We start from the raw sequence: 21,453 nt of genomic DNA, 5'->3' as shown, positions 1-21,453 counted from the left end.
TACATTAGCTACATGTTAAAAGCATTGATATAGTGGAATTCTTCCTATGTCCCTAATTTGAACATGAACATCTACCGGTATATTCTATTGAACTTGTGCTTCCTTAGACATGTTCCTAGATACAAAAATAGCATTGAAGATGGAACAAGGCTGATTTTCTGTTAATATGATCTAATATTGTAAACACTAATTGGCAATTGCTCTTCAGAGGCAGAAGGATGTTTCCTGATTTGTTTTAACTCAAGTTGCATTCCAAAAAATGTTTTTTCTATCTTCTCTCTTGTTTAAGATTTAGCATCAAGGTTAACATTTAAGATCTTTCCCTGAATCTATGATATGATAGAAGTCCTTCCTTAAACTTAAATAACATCCTTAAATAATTTTATTTTTCTGGAATGCTTTCCTACAAGTAGTTATGATACCTTTTAAATGATTGATAAATCTTTGGTTGGGAGCTACCTCTCCGGAGGTGGTTAGTAGATGGGTGGCTACATAAATGTTTTAAATAAATAAAATAAAATAAATGACTAGTAGATTTGAATTAGAGTTTGGCAATTAGAAGCAGCTAGAATTAAAGCAGAGCCTGTCAAAACAAATGCCTTACCCCTGCTTCTGTTTTAGAAATATGATGAATTACAAACTGCACTGTCATTGTTACATTCAAAATACTGGTTCATCCCATATTCTTAATTCATTCTTGGATACTAATTTTTTCTTTCTCTCTTTCTAAAAGTCTATGCAGAGAAATACATTCTGTATACCCACTCCTATACTAGATAGAATGTATACAATTTACGAGTTAGGGACCCTGTCCTTCAAGCTTCAGTTTCATTATATATATATGTATATATATCTTTCTCTGAATGCAGATGTACAGTACTCCTTTAATGGTATAAATTGGAATCCATCATCTTCATAATCTGTCCTTTATTTAGCTACTGTTGGTTGAGAGTACTCCAATTAAAATTGCTGGTTTCCCAAAGCAAAGAGATAGTACCTCCCATGCATATTAGTAAGCACTGGGTAAAATTAGAGAAATATCCTCTCCCACACACAAGAAGGGGTGGATTATGCAATCCCTCTCTCCCTCTCCCCCTCTCTCTTTTTCTCTTTCTCTCTCTCTCAGTTTAATGGAAGGTGGATTGTACCTACCATTCTGACAGATCCAAAGTAAATGAAGTCCCTGTTTTGTTTTGTGAATGTACAAAAGCAGTGTTGCTACCTTAAAAAAAATTCAAGCACAGCCTCTTTCCACTGCAGTCATTTAGTGCAGTAAGAGTACTGCAGAAAAATGCAGCAGCAGCCATCAGACCTACCCTGGTAAATTCAACAATATTATTGGCATCACATGAACATATGCACTGATCATATTAAAAACACCTATAATGATAGTATAAGATGTTTCATTGTGATGGTTTGTTTTCTAAATTACTGTTTATTAGAAAATATATGACTGTTACAAATGTTGTGAGGTGGGGGCAATATCTAGCTGTAGATTTTGAACTAAGAAGATTTAGCAAAAATGCTTTAATAATATGTATAAATATAAAGACTAAGACTCCATTCAGGAAACATTGTGCTATTTTAGAAAATGGAGTATATTCTGAACTGTGTTTGGATGCAGATGAAGAATTATAATTTTCTAACATATTTTTAACTTAAATAGCAAATGTAGTTTTGGCTTTGAAAACAGTACCAGTGCACATCAGGCAGAATATAATTGCTAAGGAATAAGAATTACATATTATAAGTCTATCCCTATTTTCATCTATTCAATTTTGCCTATAAGTTGAATTTGACTGAGATGGGAAAGGCCAGTTAACTTAATCTCATCCAGAAATACATTATTGGAAAGATTTTTCCTCTGGTAATAAGAGGCAGTTGTTTTTGTGCCTTCTTTCCAATATATTTGGAAATTCACTTGGAAGGCTTGTATGGTTTATTTGTACATTAAACCACAAGTTATTTAGGCTGTTAGAGAACTGACAGTGCAGTCTTCTGTCCCAGGTGACTGGGAAAACACTGAAAGAGTGCCAACTCTGGATTTTAAAAAATCTTACAGTGAAAAGTAGGAAACTCAGAGAAGTAATTACATACTATAATTTTAAAAAAATCTTCAGAGTTTTGAACCAGCAACCTACTATCCACAAAGCAAGAATTACAACTAGTGTGCTATTAGAGATTTATGATAAAGAAACCTTTAAAATAGCGTCCTCCAACCTTAATGGCACTAGAGACCACATTGGGAAGAAAAATTGTCTTCTGTGGACCAGGGGGAGGGGGTGGTTTGGCGTGCAATCTAGATTCCGCGCATGTACAGATGAAATTTAACTTGTTTGCCCGCCACTTGCACGACCCGGTTCCTAACAGGCCACATTCTAACATTAGACATTAGAAGAAACAAGTCAGTAAGAAAGGATTTTTTTTCTTAAAGCTGCTTGTTCCTGTGTGTATGTTTATGCTCTACCTCGGTGTCTATAAATTGAATTCATCACACAATACTGTGTTGGTGAAGGTTATCCTCTCATACGCTTAAAAGCTGCATTTATAAACAAATGTATAAGGTACTCTTCAAATACATGTCAACTACTTAAAGTGCCCTTTTAAGAAAATATTCACAACAAGCTGAATGAATCTTGAGCGGCAAGAGGGGGAGGAATCAAATGGGACCAGTGTCCCAATAAGTCAGATAACTGATATTCATTGCTCATATTGACATTGGTATTGAGTCTTTATTGATTAGCCCTTGGGCCACATCAAAGTGCAAAGTTCCAAAAACAAATTATTACTAAAATTTGATAAAAGCAATTCAAAAGGAAATTTGATAAAATACCATTTAAAATGGAATTGGAATAAAATACGATTTAAGATGGAATTGAAATAAAATACAGTCTAAAATGAAATTGGAATAGATTACAATGATTTAAGATATAGATAAAATATGATGAAATTATATTTCGATGTCACCCCTACAATCTACCCCAATCAGTCCCACATATGCAGATCTCATCCGAACCATTTTGTTTTAAGTACTGTGCTGTGTTAAATGTTATTTTCCGATTCTGGCCGCACATAAGGCAAGTTGTTTTGATATGGGGATCCCAATGGGTCATTTGTTTGGTATATAGACCAAGGTACCTGTCTCTCATCCCCTTATACAAGCAACAATCAAATAGGATGTGAGCCAGGTCTTCTACCTCTACCGGTCCCCAAATGCAGAGACGCTCATTGTGGGGTATAGAATGGAATCTCCCATATCTGACCATTGTGTCAAGCTGTTTGAATCTCACTCATGTAAATATCTCCCTAAGATCTTTTGGCAGTTGTAACTTCCAATAGCTGTCAACTTGAAAAATATGTTTGTATTTCAAGTTACCTACCTTACTAAGCCATTTCAAGTTACCTACCTTACTAAGGATAGCTATATCATTTTGTGCTTCTATATCCTTAATTCTTTGGGCAGCTCTTTTTTTGAGTTGTTCTCCTGTTACACAAGAGACAGGAGGCCACAGCTTCTTATAAAATTTGTTAAGTTTGGTGATCCAGGAGATTTCTGGTTGTAATTTTATTTGCTCTAGTAGACATAACTTGGGGAGTCTATCAGTCTCCATTTCATTGACTTTGCACCAGTAGTTATATGGTCTAATTTTGGATAGTGCATGAATTGTATGAATTCCCAATTCAGCTCTTAACTGCTGCAGCAAATGTTTTTGGAGATACACCCAAAATATATCTCAAGTGCTGGGACTGTGTTTGTTCTAGGGCTGTGGTTGAGTATAGACCCCAAACTTCTGCTCATATCTCAGAGATAGTTTACCCAGCATGCTGACTTAGTAGAACAAGACAAATAATGACACCCTGATGAGTTTATCAAAAACATTCCAATGTCATGTTTGTAATATACATTGTGTCTGCTTTAGAGATATATACATGCACATCAGTCGTGGGTTTCAATTTATTTTACTACTGGTTTGCGCATGCGCGTGTGCATGCTCGCCCGTGTGTGCGACACTTCTGCACATGCACAGAAGCATCCGAGCAGGTGGGCAGACCCTCCCACCGGCGCCTCTACTGGTTCACCCAATCCACTTCTGATACTCATATAAAATGTCCCAGGATGGAAAGCAATTGGCCGCTGGTTTCCTGGAACAAAAAGGTGGGATGGCCCAAGAGTGGAGAACTAGTCAATGGGAGGACAAGATAGCCAATCCAGACTGAATCCCTTGCAATATGTGGCCAAAGTTGTCTCCATTCAGACAGTGTTTTTACACTGGTATGGAGGCAAGCTGCTGAGGTGCAGATGAGTGCAGATGCATGCCTTAGAATCTCCCCAAGGTATCCATATTTTTAAGACACTGCTGGAGGGACAAAACAATGATCAGAAAGTATGGGTATAAGAGAGGGGGAAGTGAATCTGAAGACTCCATCTTGGAGGCCTCTAATGTTTCTCAATCTTGGCAACTCTAAAATGTGTGGATATATACATATATATATATATATATTGCCTTGGGAATTCTGGGGTTGAAGTCCACACATCTTCAATTTTCAAAATTGAGAAACATGATCTGGATTTGCTAAACACTGCAAAATGCAATTTTGAATACACAAGTGTTCCCATTTTAGATACCTTCTTTCCATCACCCTTTCTTTCCCCTTGAATTTTGGGAAACATGAAAGCCCACAGCCATTTTGTAAGTCTGGCCTTTTCTTTTCTTAGAAAAATATTCATTTGACAAGTATTGCATCATTTCAAACAATAAAAAGAATTGCTTCCTTTTTATCCAGGTGTGTGTGTGAGAGAGAGGGGGGGGCAGAGCAGAGTTAACTTGGACTTTTTCTCAATTTCTGATATATTGAGGCCAAAAGTTTGCAATCACTGAGTAGATTGATATGTAGGTCAGCTCTTATAGTTTATCACATAAGTAAATATTGTAGTTATTATTATATTTTTATTTAATCTTTTAAATATATAACTACAGTGACCATATATCCTTTATTATAAATGACAGTTCTTTGTTTTAGAAAGCTGTCCTTTAGTTTTATTTATTTTTCTAAAGCTGACGTTTAGTTCTGAAATTCACTTCACCTTTGAATTACAATTCTTTCCAAATGGTATCTTTCTCTGACATTGAGGGCTTCATGCAAGAGAAAAACAATGTCTTGCAAAATAGTCTTTATTTTTCTGGACATTTCTCCTGCTCCAAAGCATCTACCAAGTGATAGGTTACAAGGAACATGTCCTTTGGGAGACCATTGTCTTCCATAAAATACAGTTCTTCTTGTTGGCAAAAGGAGCATCTATATCATTTTTTACCATTAAAGCTAAGCAGTATATGACAAAACAAAAATTCAAAAAGTGAACAAAAGCCATTTTTTAAAATACAAAAGAGAATACAAAGTATTAAGCTAAAAATGCAGCATGGGCCAACTGATAGATAAATTTGGGGCTAATTTCTCTTTTAAAATTTATGTTGTCTGTCTTGTCTGTCTGTCCGTCCATCCATCTATCCATTTATCTCAGGGTGGCCAATCAACCTAATATTCTTAGGGTCAGGGCCGGCAAGCCATATTTTCGTTTGCTCCTCAGGCCTGCCACACTTTCTACTGTTTATTTTCTAATGTGGGAAAATGGGAGGGGGGATTATGTGGAGTTGGGTAGTATGTAGCCATAATAACATTCTTTGTAGAAAGCCAAGGTCATCCTTTGTCTCTGCACCGGAACTGGATGGGTTGAGGCTGCCAGCGTGGCAGTGGAAGATTGGACCATGTGATGGACTTGTGGGTATAGGGGCAGGATCTTGAACTTTCAACTGATTGGGAAAACCAGGAAGCTTTCAGATTCGGGTTTTCCCAGATGTGCCAACATGGCTCTCTTAATAAACTGAAACTGCCTCGGACTCTGATTTACTTTTGGATGCTATTTGGAACCTTGACACTTACTGTTTTTCCTCAAAAAGCAATCATACATTGACAAACAATTAATGAGCTTTTTTCTTATCTCTCTGTGAGCTTTCTTTGCACTTTGAGAAGCCCTCTTATTTGCCTAAGCAGACAATCACTTCAGGGGCTTTATAGTGCCAATATTTTTTTCCCTTTTAGTGAAGCAACATCAGATTGAAGCCACAACAGCTAGTCCAGTGTAATGCACAGCACTGTAGCTAGTCATCCCCTTGGTTTCTTGACTCACCTCATATATTTTTTTAATTTTAAACTGAGAGAGGGAAAGAGAGTGAGAGATTGCTTCTTATTTTATAGCATTCCAATTTCCCATTATTGCTATAAAGTGGCAGCCTTCAGTCTCATCCTTATTTCCAGGAATATCTCGGATCCACATATAGAAGCTTTATCGAAAAGTAAAAATACTAAATGGCACCAGTCCATTGGTCTGCTTGGAAGTTTTTACTATTTTATTTAAACTTGCCTAATTCCATAGAGAAAAGAGATAGGTCTCTACTACCAAGGAGTTCCAGTCTAAAACAGAGCAGCTAAAATAAGATGTTCAGTTGCTGTTAATAGGACTACTTTTTCCAATTTTAAAAATAATCTAAATGACAAATGAAGGAAACCCAAATGAGACTGGAGTACAATACTGCTTAGTGTAAGATACCTTTCTCTATTTTAGTACTATGGGAGGCGGGGGGGGGGGGGCAGAACACTAAAAATGCTATTTACCTCTGAATGAAGTTTCTATTTTCCTCCCTGAGTTAAAAGCAGTTTTGAGAAGGCCAAGATGTTCATTCAAATGTGGCATGGCAGTGACAAATTGAAAATAAAATAAAATCCGGTTTAAAAATCTGCCTCTCGGATGTTAATAATCAGATATCATCAGAAACTGAACTTTAATAATTATTTGTTGTAAGTAAAGGGGGGAAACAGAGGGGAAAGCCTTGGGGACAGATTTTTGAGCCCCACTACTGTAAGTGAGTATTATCTCTGTCAGCCCAGCCTAACTCACAGGGTTGTTTTTGAGAAAATTAAGGTGGGAGCACTGCAGAGGTGGGTTCCTCTACTGGTTCAGACTGGTTCGGCTGAGTAGGTAGCAACTCGCCCGGCCATGCCCCCAAACCGGTTCTATTGGCGGCGCCATAGGCACCACCATCTTGGTTTTTTTTACTACTGGGCATGCGCACGTAGTGCACATCAAGCGTGAACGCACACGAAGCACGTCCTTAAGCGAACTGGCAATATCAAAAGCCGGAACCCACCCCTGGAGCACTGTATATGCCATCTAGAATTCCTGTTAGATAAGGTGGATAAATAAATAAATAAATGAACAACAGAAATTTGAATTCTTATCCTTCAGAAAAACAAAAACAAGTTTACCACACTAACCCTGGGATCATTTAAAGCAGTGGTTCTCAACTTTCCTAATGCCATGACCCTTTAATCAGTTCCTCATGTTGTGATGAGCTCCAACCATAAAATTATTGTATGTTTTCCGTATTTTTTCAAAAATATGCGTTTTCCTATGGTCTTAGGCGACCCCTGTGAAAGGGTTGTTCGACCCCCAAAGGGGTCTCGACCCACAGGTTGAGAACCACTGATTTAAAGGAAAATATAAATATGTATAAATAAATACATGAGGGACAAAGGACATGCTGGGAACCTTTTTCCCCCTTCAGGTTCAAATTCCCAGTTATTCATAAAGCTAAATTATGTGCTCTTTCCTTACCTACTTCTGCCATACTTGCTCTCCAGCTTTTCTGTAGTTTGTTACAATGAGAGGCAAGGCAAAATTGGTGGAACTGTTAAAGGGTTTAAATAATCAATAGCACCTATTAACTTTGGGTATTTAAGAGGATGGACAAAAAAAAATTCAATCACCCTGTATTTTGTTGAAACACTTTGGGAATTCTGTCATCCCTGGCCAGAGTTAAGAGTTTGTAGGAAGCAGTGGTGGGTTCCTAACCAGTTTACTACCAGTTCGCTGAGAGGGCGTTTTGATGCGTGCTGCTCGCTTCGGGTGCACCCACCACACGTTGCTGTGCATGCGCAGTTGACTGAAAACTTCTGTGCATGGGCAGAAACATGCCGCCGATGGCAGAAGAGACCAAGGAACCGGTTTGGGGATGTGGCAGGCCTGGGTTGCTGCCGGTTCCAGTGACCCAGATCGCCATATCACTACTGGTTCGGCCGAACCGGTCTGAATCAGTAGGGACCCACCACTAGTCGGAAGTCCAACAAATTGGTGAGAACCAAAATGGAAGTAGCTGGGTTACAGTACTCCTCTTTTGGTTCCTTCAACATCTAGGGGTTTGGAGTGTGGTAAATTCTGTGCTGTTTTTGCTCTTATCCCAGAACTTGACAAGGTTACTGTTCTAAGATTTTCAATACTACCACTTCTTGATACTGGGTTGTGTGCACATTAGGAGGGGAGAAGAAAAAATAACAGATGAATTGGTAGATAGCTTCTTTGCAGACGATAGCTTAGCCGCAATGGGAGAAATCTAGAATAAAGCATTTCAAAGTATTCCAAGAAACGTTCACCTTAATTAGTTCATTAAAAATGAGGCTGGGAATTCCTGTTGCAATTTCTAAGTTTCGATGCTTACCTCAAACAAGCAATCAAGAAACCTTCCAGTTTTAGTCTTGCACAGCTGTATGGGGGATGGGCATTTCTACAAGCCTTTCTTTGCTGCCAAGTTAAAAGGACCAGAACTTGTTCCAGCAGAAAATTACACTGGCACAAAATTTGCTTTTCCATTGCCTGTCTATATCCTGCCAGCATTGTCTATCATTTGTTTTGCTACTCAATGGTGACGTCTTGTTTTTGATTCATGCAGTACATATTAAACAAAGCAAAACATAAAACCCTCCGGGTGCTGCCTTCTTGCTCTCTATCAAGGGGCAGGAAATTCTCTGGAAATCAGTGCAATGAGGCTGGAAAGGGGTGTGTGTGTGTCTTCGACCACCTATGAGTCAAAGTGGATCAAACCTGGACTATGTAATTTAAATTACTTAAACCAGGGATGTCAAACTAGTGGCCCGTGGGCCAGATGTGTCATGCATAGGCCACGCCCACTTCACCTCCGCGAATGCAAAAAATGTCACAAAGTGTCACGTGACAACAATGTGACGCCGTTTGACATCCGTGATTTAAACTGTCTCTCTCAAAAGCACATCATGGGGATACTAAAAAACACACAAGCATGAGGTGGTCAAGATGTGTTCATACTATAATGAAAGGCCCTGCTTAATTCCTTTGGGGAATGTGGTCAGGATTAACAACTGCACAATATTGCTTTATAATAGCTGACTGCCTGCAACAAACTGCATATTACTTGGAACAAATTATTCATTTGTCCAGTAAAAGCTCCAAATGAGCCTTTCATAAAATAGCAAGAATTAAGAGTTAGGATTTTTCATTATCGGATAATGAGCTGGACTCTGAAATTATTTATAATAATAGTAATATTAATAGCCACAAAATAATATATTTTAATAATTGAAGGTACATTAAGAAATCTAGGGCAACCATTTTATTGTTATCACCAGGGAATGCTTGGAGAATTACAGAATTCTTCTACGGAATGCCTCTGCTTAATTGGTTTGATTGAGAAAACAATATTGTGGTTAATTCCAACCTTTGCTGCATTCATAATAGTTACAGTATGTCCCCAAATGAAGGCCCTATGTTTGAAGGCTGAAAATGGCATGAATGAATGAAGGTACAGGTCAGCGCAAAACAGCGCCAATTACACAGTGCCATCAACTATTACGGTTCTGTGAGAAAATATCAGTGACATTCCAGACCACTGTGCTCATATTTAATACTTAATTGATTCTACCTGGTTCATAGTCATAATATCTGAAAAATTTGAAATTGTGTCTTAAGTGAGATATTCCTCATACTCCTTTAAATGTTTACTGTATTCAGATAATAAACCTGAGCTATACTGAAATGCATCCATTTAACAGATGCGGTTAAGGGAGACCTTTGAAACCCAGGCCTTATTTATTTTGCAAGTGCATTAAGGATCCATTAGCTGTTTTTGCAGTGTAGGGCTTTTCCTGCTTCCATTAAGTCTCCCCCCCCCCTTTGCCTCCAAACACTGGCAACTGAAAGAGAGATCAGATCAATAAAATTATTCCTCTTACATAATTGCGAAAGGGTGTTGTTGTTGTTTTTAACTTTATTTTCCTTTTCCTCCTCCTTCTCCACCCTCCCTTTTTCCTTCTCTTGTCATTCTGCTTTGCCTTCTGTTTTGCTTTTTTAATGAATTTATTTATTTGATCTTTTTTCAACTCTGGTCTTCCTTCTGACCAAGTGCTTCTCTGCTATTCCTCATCTTTCCCTTTGTCTGGCTAAGTGCTCTGGCACTAATAATCACAGGCCTACTTCAAGGCAGACTGCCAATGATGAGACAGCAGTCACAGAATTTTAATCTCTAGAGTTGAGGAGATCTTTTGCTTTCTACCAACTAGGCCTCTGAAATCTGCAAAACTAAAGAAACCCTTCACCAGCATAAAATATATAGAGCAAGCTAGTCCTCGGCTTCCCCACATATCTCATGGCTTTACTTACCTTTGGCCACATGCTGCATTTATGATAATACGTTATATTCTTCTTAGGCACATTTCCAAAATAATACATTAGATCCATTAAAAGAAATAAAACCATCTGCTTGCAGTCTTCTCTTTCCCATATGTCAGCTTGATCTGTGTGTGTGTGTTGTGTTTTAATGGCTGCTTCAAATACAGAATATAACATCCAATGGATTTTGTCTCCCCACCACCATTCTGACCTGATTCTGAAAATCTGAGATGAATCCTGCTCAAAATAAATGCACAGAGAAATTGCTGAATGAAATCTTTTTGTAATTAACAATTGTGGTTTCATTAACTAGTCCTTTCCTTTGGGCTTCTGTAGTAGAAGAACTTTCTCATGTTTTATAATTGATAAAATACTGTTTGCAGTGGAAGCACTTTTGAATATCTTCAGATAGTACAATCCTTCACGTTGCTTGGAGTTTTAAAAATGTTCAGCTTGTAGATTGCCTCATTGACCAATGCATAGTCAGGAAGCAACGAGGCTCATATCTACTATTCACTGCTGTTGGAAAATGTCCCCCTTCCTTCCCCTCACGCTGTCTTCTAAAAAACCTCATGGTAGAGTCCTAGTAGTGTTTCACAGCTCCCTGTCAAACAGATTCAGTAAAAAATGTCTTCTTATCCCTGAACCTTCATGTCAACAAAAATGTTTTCTGACCAATTTTGACTGGTTAGGTCACCGTTAAAACTACAAAAATTTGCCAGTAAAAGGGGGGGGGGGAGAGAATCTAAAACAGCTAATAATCTTATCAGCCTATAAGAATTCCCCTTTCAAAGGTAAATAGTTAAATATTTAAAATCTTCATTTTGTTACTCTAAAGATATAATTTGTCACGGTTCCAAGTAAGACCCCTAACAAAAGAAGACTCTGAGGGTCGAGTTTCCTCAAAGTTCCATTTTATTAGAGATGTCATATTGGCACATCTGGGAAAACCCGAATCTGAAAGTTTCCAGGTTTTCCCCACCCAAATGAAAGTCCACCTCCCTGCCCAGCATCCACATGTTCCAATCCAGGCACCCTCCAAAACTGGAGGTGCCTCCCAGTCACCGCATCTCAGCTGCAGGGCAAGGTGGCCTTGACTCTCTGAGAAAGGAATGTTACTTTGACTATATATCACCCACACTCTGTATAATCCCCCCTCCCATTTTCCCACAGTAGAAAATGTGGCAGGGCTGTAGTCCCAAAGGTAAAAGATGGCTGCCAGGTCTGACATAATTATTTTCTTAAATATTATGTTAGCTTAATGAAGAAGTGATGGGGATTTTTGTTGTTGTTGATTCACTCCTTGTTTTTCTCTTTTCTTCAGTACTTCCTTATGCAAGAGAATAACTAGTAATTAAAATGTGCAGGATGACAAGATGGAGCAGCCAGCGCTTGTACCACCAGGTCCGGACAGCTTTCACTACTTCACTAGAGAGTCTCTTGCAGCTATCGAACAACGTATTGCTGCCGAAAAAGCCAAGCAACCCAAACAAGACCATAAAGACGATGAAAATGGGCCAAAGCCAAGTAGTGACTTGGAGGCTGGCAAATCACTGCCATTTATTTATGGTGACATCCCTGCTGGAATGGTCGCTACTCCCTTGGAAGACCTGGATCCATTTTACGTTAATACAAAAGTGAGTGTTTCCCATTCTCGTTTGGTGTTGCCTCTTTCTCTCCTGTTGGGTATCTGCTTTGATAGTCACACTTCCAGGTTTTCTGACAACCTACCGTTTACACAAGGGTCCCTTTGAGAGCTCTGCAATATACGTCTGTGTTTTTGGATACGAGGAATTGTTATACTGCATAACGTTTGATTTATTCTGTATAGGAAAGTGATCCTAACAAATAACCTGAAAATGTATATTTCAAAGATGGTTAAGAAAGTTCCCCAGCAAAATTAAAAGAAAGATCACAATGTGTGAGTAATGTTAGAAGATGAGTCTCAAAAGTATAATCTGTTTTATTGTAGATCATTTATAAGTGAAGTTGGTCCTTTCTGCAGGGTGACTATTGTGCTGTTCTGAGATTGGCATAGAAAGTTGCTAGAGTAACAACCTGGCATTCAGTAGCAGCCGGTAATAAGGTGTTTTTCACCTGTGATTTAATCACGGGTGGGAGAGCTAGCTAGCTGTGCCTAACTGAGAACTGGCTGTGCATCTGGGGCAGATCCCCTCTCTGAAATGTGCCCTACCCTTAGGATCGTGGTGGTGGATAAGCTGTGGTCATTTGGGGAATTCCAAGAGGTGCTGCTCTACAGACAAATAGATACAAAATTCGGTTGTTACAAAACACTGGACTGCTGCCAATATTGGTTAGAGTGGTTGGTACAGTGGTTAAAATGCAGTACTACAGGGCTAACTCATTGCTCCCTCCAGGAGTTCAATTCTGAGCAGATCAAGATTGACTTCGCCTTCCATCCTTCCGAGATCAGTAAAATGAGGACCCAGATTGTTGGGGGCAATAGGCGGACTCTGTAAATAGCTTAGAGAGGGCTGCCGAGGACAGTGAAGCGGTATATAAGTCTAAGTGCTATTGTGGGAGTGTTGTTCTTGTGCCAGCCTCCCTGTTGTGTTACAGCCTCCCTCCCCGAGCTCATTGGCTGGGCTGGTGGTGCAGTTTCCCGGGCTTATAGCCTAGGGAACTTCAACTTGCTTTCCCTGGAATTGAACTCTGAAGTAGCTTGGGAAATCATGGTCACCATCACAGTCATATAACTGACCTAGGTCATTGAAGGTCTAAAATGTACTGATGGTTATTTCCATATCGTGTGTGTGAGAGGGGGGGAGAGGGAGAGAAACAGCAATGGTGGTGGGATATTGGAGAAGATCACCTTCACACACACACACACACACACACACACACACACACACACGTCTATCATTTTCAGAGCATTCCAATTGATTCCTCTATTTGATTGGTTCATTCTAGGCAACTAATAGACCCTAGTGGATTTCAGGGGAGTTAAGGGATGGGTTTTGAAGTCTGGTGCACAATCTGACTGAAGCCTTAGTTGCTGCTTGGAATGTGAGGATCTGCTAGGGCTTTGGATCAGAGCTCTCTCCTTTCGAGGATCCCAGAGCTCCTCACCCCTTTGGATTACTGAGAAGTGGAGAAAGCAGAAATATGAGAATAAGGGGTGAATCCAACCAAGCATGAGTTAGAGCCACTATTCACTTTGTCAACCTTATACTAAGGGCAGCAAAACATGAACATTTCCCCACCCTTATTGAATTTGCAGATAACTGCCCCTCATTCCTATTTAGAGTAATTGACGTTTTTCTTCAGACCACGATGAGGATATGTGAAGCTTCTGTCAGATAAGGTCAGATTTACTCCAGGTTGGACTTCTGCCTTGAGGCAGGTCCTGTAGAGCTAACTGAGGCCCAATCTTACCGATTATCTGGGATGAATTTGAATCTGTTAGCCCTGATGGCCAAGGTCAGGTACCTGGAATTATTACCATGGCCACTTATGCACTGAATCCATGTTCCTCCTAATTAGCTAAAACTTCCAGGTAGACACTATGCAGTTGCTTACCAATGCAACTGAATTCATCCTTGAGAGTTGGCGTGGCCCTGCTGTAAAGAGGGAACATCTTATCCTCTCATCAAGATGCCATTGCTAGAGCCAACCATTTTAGATAACCTTTGACCTATCTGGATTACCTGAACCATTTTCCAGTCAGGTTTCAGATCTGGGAATGGGTCTGAAAGGGCATCGCTCACTTGAAATGATCTCTTGCAGGAGCGGGATGGGGAGAAGTGCTTCCATCCTTCCTCTTCTCTCTCAGCAGTGTTTGATATCATTGATCATGGTACCTGTCTGGACTGACTTCAGGGGTTAAGAATGAGAGGCACAGTTATATGCTGGTTCTCCTCTTTCATTCAGGAGTAGTTCAATTGATATTTACGGAGGATGAGAGATCTGTTCTACAGACATAGGACTTGATGTGCTTCTCCCTCCTGTTTAAGCTCTACGTGAAACCACAGCATCTACATCTCTGCCCCAGGTCCACCAAGTGATACGGTGTAGGTTCTCTCCCAGGGTCTGGAAGATGTGTAGGACCTGTCTCAGTGTCTGGAGCTGTGATGGCCCAGTGATTAGAATGCAATATAGGAAGTCCTTGGTTTACAACAGTTCATTTAGTGACCGTTCAAAGTTACAACCACACTGAAAAAAGTAACCGATGAGCATTTTTCAGACTTACGACCATTGTGGCATCCCCATGATCATGTGATCCAAATTTAGACACTGGGCAATTGGTTCAGACTTACAACGGTTGCAGTGTCCCAGAGTCATGTGCTCACCTTCTGACAAGCCAAATCAATGGAGAAGCTGGGTTCACTTAACAACCGTACTAACTTTAACAACTACAGGGATTCACTTAACAACTGTTTAGTCTGGCACACGACCAGAGGTTAGATCGGCCCCCAACTCTGCTGGTCTTTCACAAAGTGCTGGATATCTGTACATGCTCCAGAGCACAGGAGTTGAAAGGTTAGATGGCCTGGGAGATGTGTTTGTTGATTGTTTATTGACTCTGTTTTTTAGTTATCATTGTAAGTTTTTATCCTCTTGCTATTTTTTTCTTATTGCTTTAACATGTTATTAGCTGCCCAGGGTTGCATTTTCAAGATTGAAAGTCATGTAAATTGATTAAGTAAACAAATAAAGTGATCTTAGTTGTTCACACCATCAAGTGGCCTTCAAAAAGTTGAACCAACTGCATATTCCTTCATAGCCTATTAAAGAGAAAGTTGAAGAAACAGTTTGATGACACTTTACTTAAAGCCACTGCTGGGATTGCCTGTCTCTAGGGATTTCCTAGCCTAACCATACCCTCCTGCCACACTTTGAAGCCCTCCCATTTCACCCTCTCGGTCTTCATAATGACAGTGAGAATCACCATTGCTGCTTCCTCCATATAGTGGCTGATCAGGGGGGGTGGGGGTTCCTTTATTTCCTCAATGCCACATAATAATACCTTGCAAAAGAAGAAAAAAGAAACTGATTGTTTGATTGTTTGGGGGCTTCCAATCAAAAGGAGAGCCCATTGGCCCATGGAGAGGAAAAAGAGGATATTTGATTAAGTAGATAAATACTTGCTGAGCAATACAAAAATGGTTGTGGGGATAGTCAGGGGTACTTTGACTAGAAGCTCGTCTGATCTAGAATTTTCTAATATTAACTCTACCCATTTACACAAGTGCCAATTATTTGGAACCGAGTTTGGATTAAAAGTGGACTGTTGAGCTGGGTTTATTTGTTAACTGCTTTATTTTAGATGCAATGCGCAGCAGTGTCTCACACACAGCACATCGCATCGTATTTTAACTTTCCTCATATTCTTAAAATACACATGAGTGGAGGCTATCTCTTGATACTTCTTTCACTTGACCCACCTGCCCCCATTTAATGCTATATATTGCTCCTAATGCAGATCATATCATACTTTCAAATTGTCCAATTTTGTATGATTCTTCTGGCCACTTAGCTAAATTATTTCCCGATAATAGTTTTTTCCTATAAAGAGCATGTCTTTTGTATGCTTTGGTTCTCAATTTTGGAAGTTATCTTTGAGCTTATTGTTTAGACACAAAATTTTAGCACCAGAGATCCATGGCTTAGTTTACAGAAAACAAACTACCACTGTTCTCTCTCACATTCTGGTGAGGGAGAAGTTCCCTGAGAATGGGCTCCAGCTCAGAAGACTAAACCTCTGGTCCTGGTGACGGATCCAGATTGTCTGTGCTTCATGGATTTTTGATATTGCACTATTTTAATGTCATTCCTCATAAGAACATGCGTTTACTACACTAGAAGCTGCGGCTTTTTTATATGCAGTAATACAGCCAGGCAAATCTTTAAAAAGTAAAACCTTCACATTAAATCAATTCCTAAATGGTGAAGCTATTTATATAAAAGTGAAGTTTATGTAGTTGTTTACATTTATACCCCTCTAAGAGTCTAATAGCTGTTAAACATAAATTTAAAACATACAAAAATATTTTATCCAGATACAACTTACTTTCCACAAAGACCAAATAAAGGCTAGAGACTGCTAAAATTAAACAAAGAACAATTGATAATCAATGCCAGAAGCTTAAATGTCTGTCTAAAGAAAGTAGGTTTTGCCTGCTGACCGAAGGCCATCAAAGAAGGAACTACAGAAGCTGACTCAAAAGTGAATTTGGAACTTTGTGTGGGAATCCATAAAAAAGCAAAAAAAAAAAAAAAAGCCACCCTACAATCTTGTTAGTTTAATGTATACATTGGGCAAGATAATAGATTGACATGCAATAATCTACAGACAATCAGAAACAAATACTGATACTACCACTACCAAGAACTAGTATGGATTTATCTGGAGTTGTAAGGTCAATAACTCTACTCCAGTGGAATGACAAGTTTGGTAAATAAAAGGAACACTCTACATTTTAATTGAAGTGAATTGGTAGTCATGCTATTGTTGTGGATAAAACAAATAAACGCGAGCAAGAGGTTATTGCAATCCAGTGAATTTGCAACTAGTTGAACAACCACTTAAATGGTTCTCGGAAAAATTCTGCATTGACCTGAAAAGAAAGATTAAGTAGACTTCAATTTGGCTTTGTGCTATTCAATATTTTTGAAATTATTCTGAGGACGAGATGGAAGGGAATGCTGATTTGCAAATCATGGGGGAATACTAAACATTAAGAGGAGAACTCCATAATTCAAAGTAAACTTGGCAAGCTTAAACAAGATTAGATCGAACTGAATGATATTCAGCTATGAGAAATAAGGTCTAATATATGGGTGGGAAAATTCAGATGCATACATTTAGGATTGGGAAGACTTTATGGCAGAATGGTTGATTCTTTGATACCTTGAGCTGGCAGTACACAGAAAGAGGATTTTAGAATGCTAGTGAACCAGTGTCAACATGGGCTAAAAATGCTAATGGGTTGGCTTGACCAAGCATTACATCCAGATCATAGTTAGAGAAGCCAGACAGAGTTCAAGAAAACTACCAAGATGAGAAAGAATGTGAACATTAAAACTTGAGAAAAGGTTAAAAGTTGTAGTAGAAGACTTTGTGGGAGAAAGAACAGCAGTAAGGGGCAATAGCTTATTCCCTGTTGAAACTTAAGGCAGGACAATGGATTGGAATTAAATTAATGAAGACTGAGTCAGAATATTTCTGACAGTAGCTGCTTTTAAGCAATGGTTTACCTAGAACTTTTCAAATGGAAGTAGCAGATGATTGATAAGATTCCTTTCTAACTCACATGTCCTTTGACATTATGTTTCCATGCCACGGCAAATTCTATATTGTTTATACAGTAAATAATAAGTATGTTTTTACTGCAAAGGTTGGTTCAGGGATGTCTGGTTTTTCTTCTTGGAAAAAGCAAACACAGAAAAATTAATATAACATTGTGTATGCTTAAATTGCTTTCACTGTTTCTTTTTTTCTTCCAGACTTTTATAGTATTGAATAGAGGGAAGGCAATTTTCCGATTCAGTGCCACCCCTGCCCTATACATTTTAACTCCTTTCAATCCTCTTAGAAAAGTAGCTATTAAGATTTTGGTACATTCATATCCTTTTCAAGTGGTTGTTAACAAATAGTTTTCTCAAGACAGCAATTTATAACTGTAACTTGTTATTTCATTCCTTATTTCTATATTGTTTGTTAGGTTGAAAAGAAGGTTGGGCCAAACTATTTAACTGTAAAATGAAAATCTAAAATTCATGGAAATGCTCGGCCAAATCTGCACAGAATACTCAAATAAGCAAACGGCCTCAAGAGCCAGGTGCATTCTGGGAATGAGCATTGTTTGGGCCCACCATGGAAAGATATGCCTACTTTCACTTGTCTTTATGAAGTATTGACCTGCAATGTGAAAACTTTTTTCAAAGTTGGGTGTTTTCTTATGCCAGGATCCTTCAAGAATGCTCATCTTGGTATTCTGTTTAAACTCCCAATTCTTTGATGGGCTTCAAGCACAGTCAAGAGTGTTTGAAAAGTTCTCAGTATTTTGCCTTACTACAGTCCTTTATAAAAGTCCTTGTAAAGGTTTACTCTGTAGTAAGTTTAATGGATTCCAAAGATTCCTAGGTAAGTGATCACAGAATCACAGTCTAAATTATCTCAATATATTAAGTTCTTAGATTTTAAAAATTGTCCACTAAAACTTATCAATGGTAAACTGGAATGGATTGCATCAAACCATTGTCATATATACAGGTAGTCCTTGTCTTACAATAGTTTGTTTAACGACCGTTCAAAGTTACAACAGCACTGAAAAAAGTGACTTATGACCATTTTTCACATTTACAACCATAGCAGACTCCCCAGGGTCACGTGATCAAAATTCAGATGTTTGGTAACTGGTTCATATTTATGACGGTTGCAGCGTTCTGGGATTATGTGATCACCTTTTACAATCTTCTGACAAGCAAAGTCAATGGGGAAACCAGATTCACTTAACAACTATGTTACTAACTTAACAACTGCAGTGATTTGCTTAACAACTGTGGCAGGATTGGTTGTAAAATGGGACAAAACTCACTTAACAAATGTCTCATTTGGCAACAGAAATCTTGGGCTCTGTGGTCATAAGTCGAGGACGACCTGTATACGTTGTTGTATTTTTTCACTAAATATATTATTATAAAGTCAGATAATAAGTCATTATTTCTGGGGATTTTTTTTTCTAGAAACTGGATATTAGGCATATTTACAGGATGGCTGTTTGTGAAAAAAAGCTGATAAAGAAATTATTGAACATGATACTTAAATATTCTAATTCTTTGCATATGATATAAATAAGAAATTCCAAAATTGTCTGTATTCAATATATTCAAATTTATGCTTTCTATATCTGAACAGTATGAATGATACTAGCCAGAAATGGGTAGTTTGCAGGTTTGTTGGACAGATTTACCATAAATAGAGCCTAGTATTAACATTTATTATCTAGTTGATAAAAATAATAGAATATCGTTAGGCAAAACACATTGCATAGAACTGAGTGCAAAGAATATTTTTTTGCATTATAAAATGCACTAAGGGCTCATCTACATGTCCTGCTTACTCCAGGGCAAAAACATCCTACAACTATTTGTTGAAGATGTGTGAAACCAACCTTGCCCACTACAAGGGCAAACTCTGCCCATCTCTGAAATTGAAATTTTCCACCTTCTACTGGCATGCATAGTGGTATGAGATGTCTCTCTGGCACTTGATTTCATTTCATTGTAGGTGATGAAACTAGGATACATGGGCCTTCAGAATTCTAGTAGACTTGTCTTCAGAAATAGCTTAGTTGTAGATTACCCATGTAGTGCATCTCCAACTTGTTACTCAGTCAATTTGGAAGTTGGTTATATCCTTTATTCCAGACCCATAAGCACACACCATCGTTTCTGTACATACTCAAGCCTGTCCCAAAAATGATCTGTCTATTATCAGATAGTCAATAACTGTCCATAACTGGCACCAAAGGCAGCTTTCTATATTTTCTATATTACTTCTTATGTGAACAGAATCCCGATTGTGTTTTGTGGCTAAGGCAAAACAGGAGTTGGAAATACAATTAGGATTTCTTTCACACTGGATATTAGCATTTCAGTGAAAATCCAAAGTTTTTGGTGCTACCATTCAACCAGGATAGTGCAGTATAATAACTAATTGCTTATGTTTTAATATTAATTTTATTAGTAATTGCATTTTGGCATAAGCCAGAAATATCTAAATATCAGGACCTCTTTTTCTTTTCTGGAAGACATAAGCATTCCTCATTAGTTGTAAACATAAGTATTCAAATGCTGAGGCTGCAAATAATGTACGAGAGTCAGTATGTATGTCTTCTTTCTTCAAAATGCATTGCTATTAAAATCATTTGTTGAAAATTAATTGATCGTGTGCCATCTGTGTGATGTTGACCCTTACAGCAATATACTCCAGATAGAACTTCTCCAGGATGATCTGTCCCTAAATCCAGAGTTCCTAATGATACACTAGTTGATGTAATGAAATCCATCTCTACTTCTCTGCTGGTGGTCATCCTCTTCCTTTCTTCTAATCTTTACAGTATTATGGGCTTCTCAAAGGAGCTTTCCATAATATGTCCAAACAATGGTTGTAATTTGAGCTTGATCATTTGTGCCTGGAGTGAGAACACTGGATGATTTGTTCTGTGATCCATTTGTTTGTTTTCTTGGCTATCCATGTCCCTGTTTCCGTGAAAATAAGACTTCCCCCGGATAATAAGCCCAAACGGGCTTTTGAGCGCATGTGCTAAAATAAGCTCTCCTCTGAAAATGAGGACTCCCCGAAAATATTGCAACACAGCAGCAGCCATGAGGTGACCACGCTCGCTGCCTCCTGCACCTCAAAAATAATAAGACCTCCCTGAAAATAAGGCCAAGTGCTTATTTTGGGGGGGTCAAAAGAAAATAAGACCCTGCCTTATTTTCAGGGAAATATGGTATTCTCTGGAATCTTCTCCAGCATCAAACTTCAAAAGCATCAATACTCTTTTTATCCTACTTCTCTTTTTATCCTACTTCTTCAAAGTCCAATCTTTGCTTCTATAAAGTGCCACAAGGAATAATATTGCCTGCACAATTCTGATTCTTGTAGATATAGACATGGCACAACACAGAATATTTTTTCCAAGGCCTTCATTATGTTTCTACACAAACTGTAGCTTATTTCTTGAATGTTGGTTCTTTTATGGTTGATAGATGAGATCTTGTGGGATTCCCATTCTCCTAAGCATATTCCACAGCTTGACACAATCAACACAATTGAAGGTTTTTCTGCAATCAGTGAAGCACATACTAGTTTCTTTCTTTGAGTTTCTTAATTATCCATTAGGTGTCAGCAAAAAATGTCTCTTGTTCCTCAGCCTTTTCTAAAATCA

At 38.5% G+C, this 21,453-nt stretch overlaps 1 protein-coding gene across 4 annotated transcripts in view; it reads left to right on the top strand.

The window, feature by feature from the left end:
* Positions 1–21,453, top strand: part of LOC309382980 (sodium channel protein type 1 subunit alpha) — a 136,377-nt gene that overhangs the window by 58,786 nt on the left and 56,138 nt on the right. For 2 of the 4 annotated variants that reach the window (XM_081934984.1, XM_081934983.1), the window contains exons 2-3: positions 11,859–12,171; positions 18,002–18,122. In XM_081934984.1, coding sequence (XP_081791110.1) covers positions 11,911–12,171; positions 18,002–18,122 — 382 coding nt within the window. In that variant the 5' untranslated portion in view covers positions 11,859–11,910. The remainder of the gene's footprint in view (positions 1–11,858; positions 12,172–18,001; positions 18,123–21,453) is intronic. The other 2 variants (XM_081934985.1, XM_081934986.1) reach the window with 1 other exon arrangement.

The sequence above is a fragment of the Natrix helvetica genome (assembly GCF_964273705.1).
Source record: "Natrix helvetica genome assembly, chromosome: 1".
In the NCBI taxonomy this organism is placed as follows: domain Eukaryota; kingdom Metazoa; phylum Chordata; class Lepidosauria; order Squamata; family Natricidae; genus Natrix; species Natrix helvetica.
This window is presented reverse-complemented; position numbering and strand designations above follow the sequence as displayed.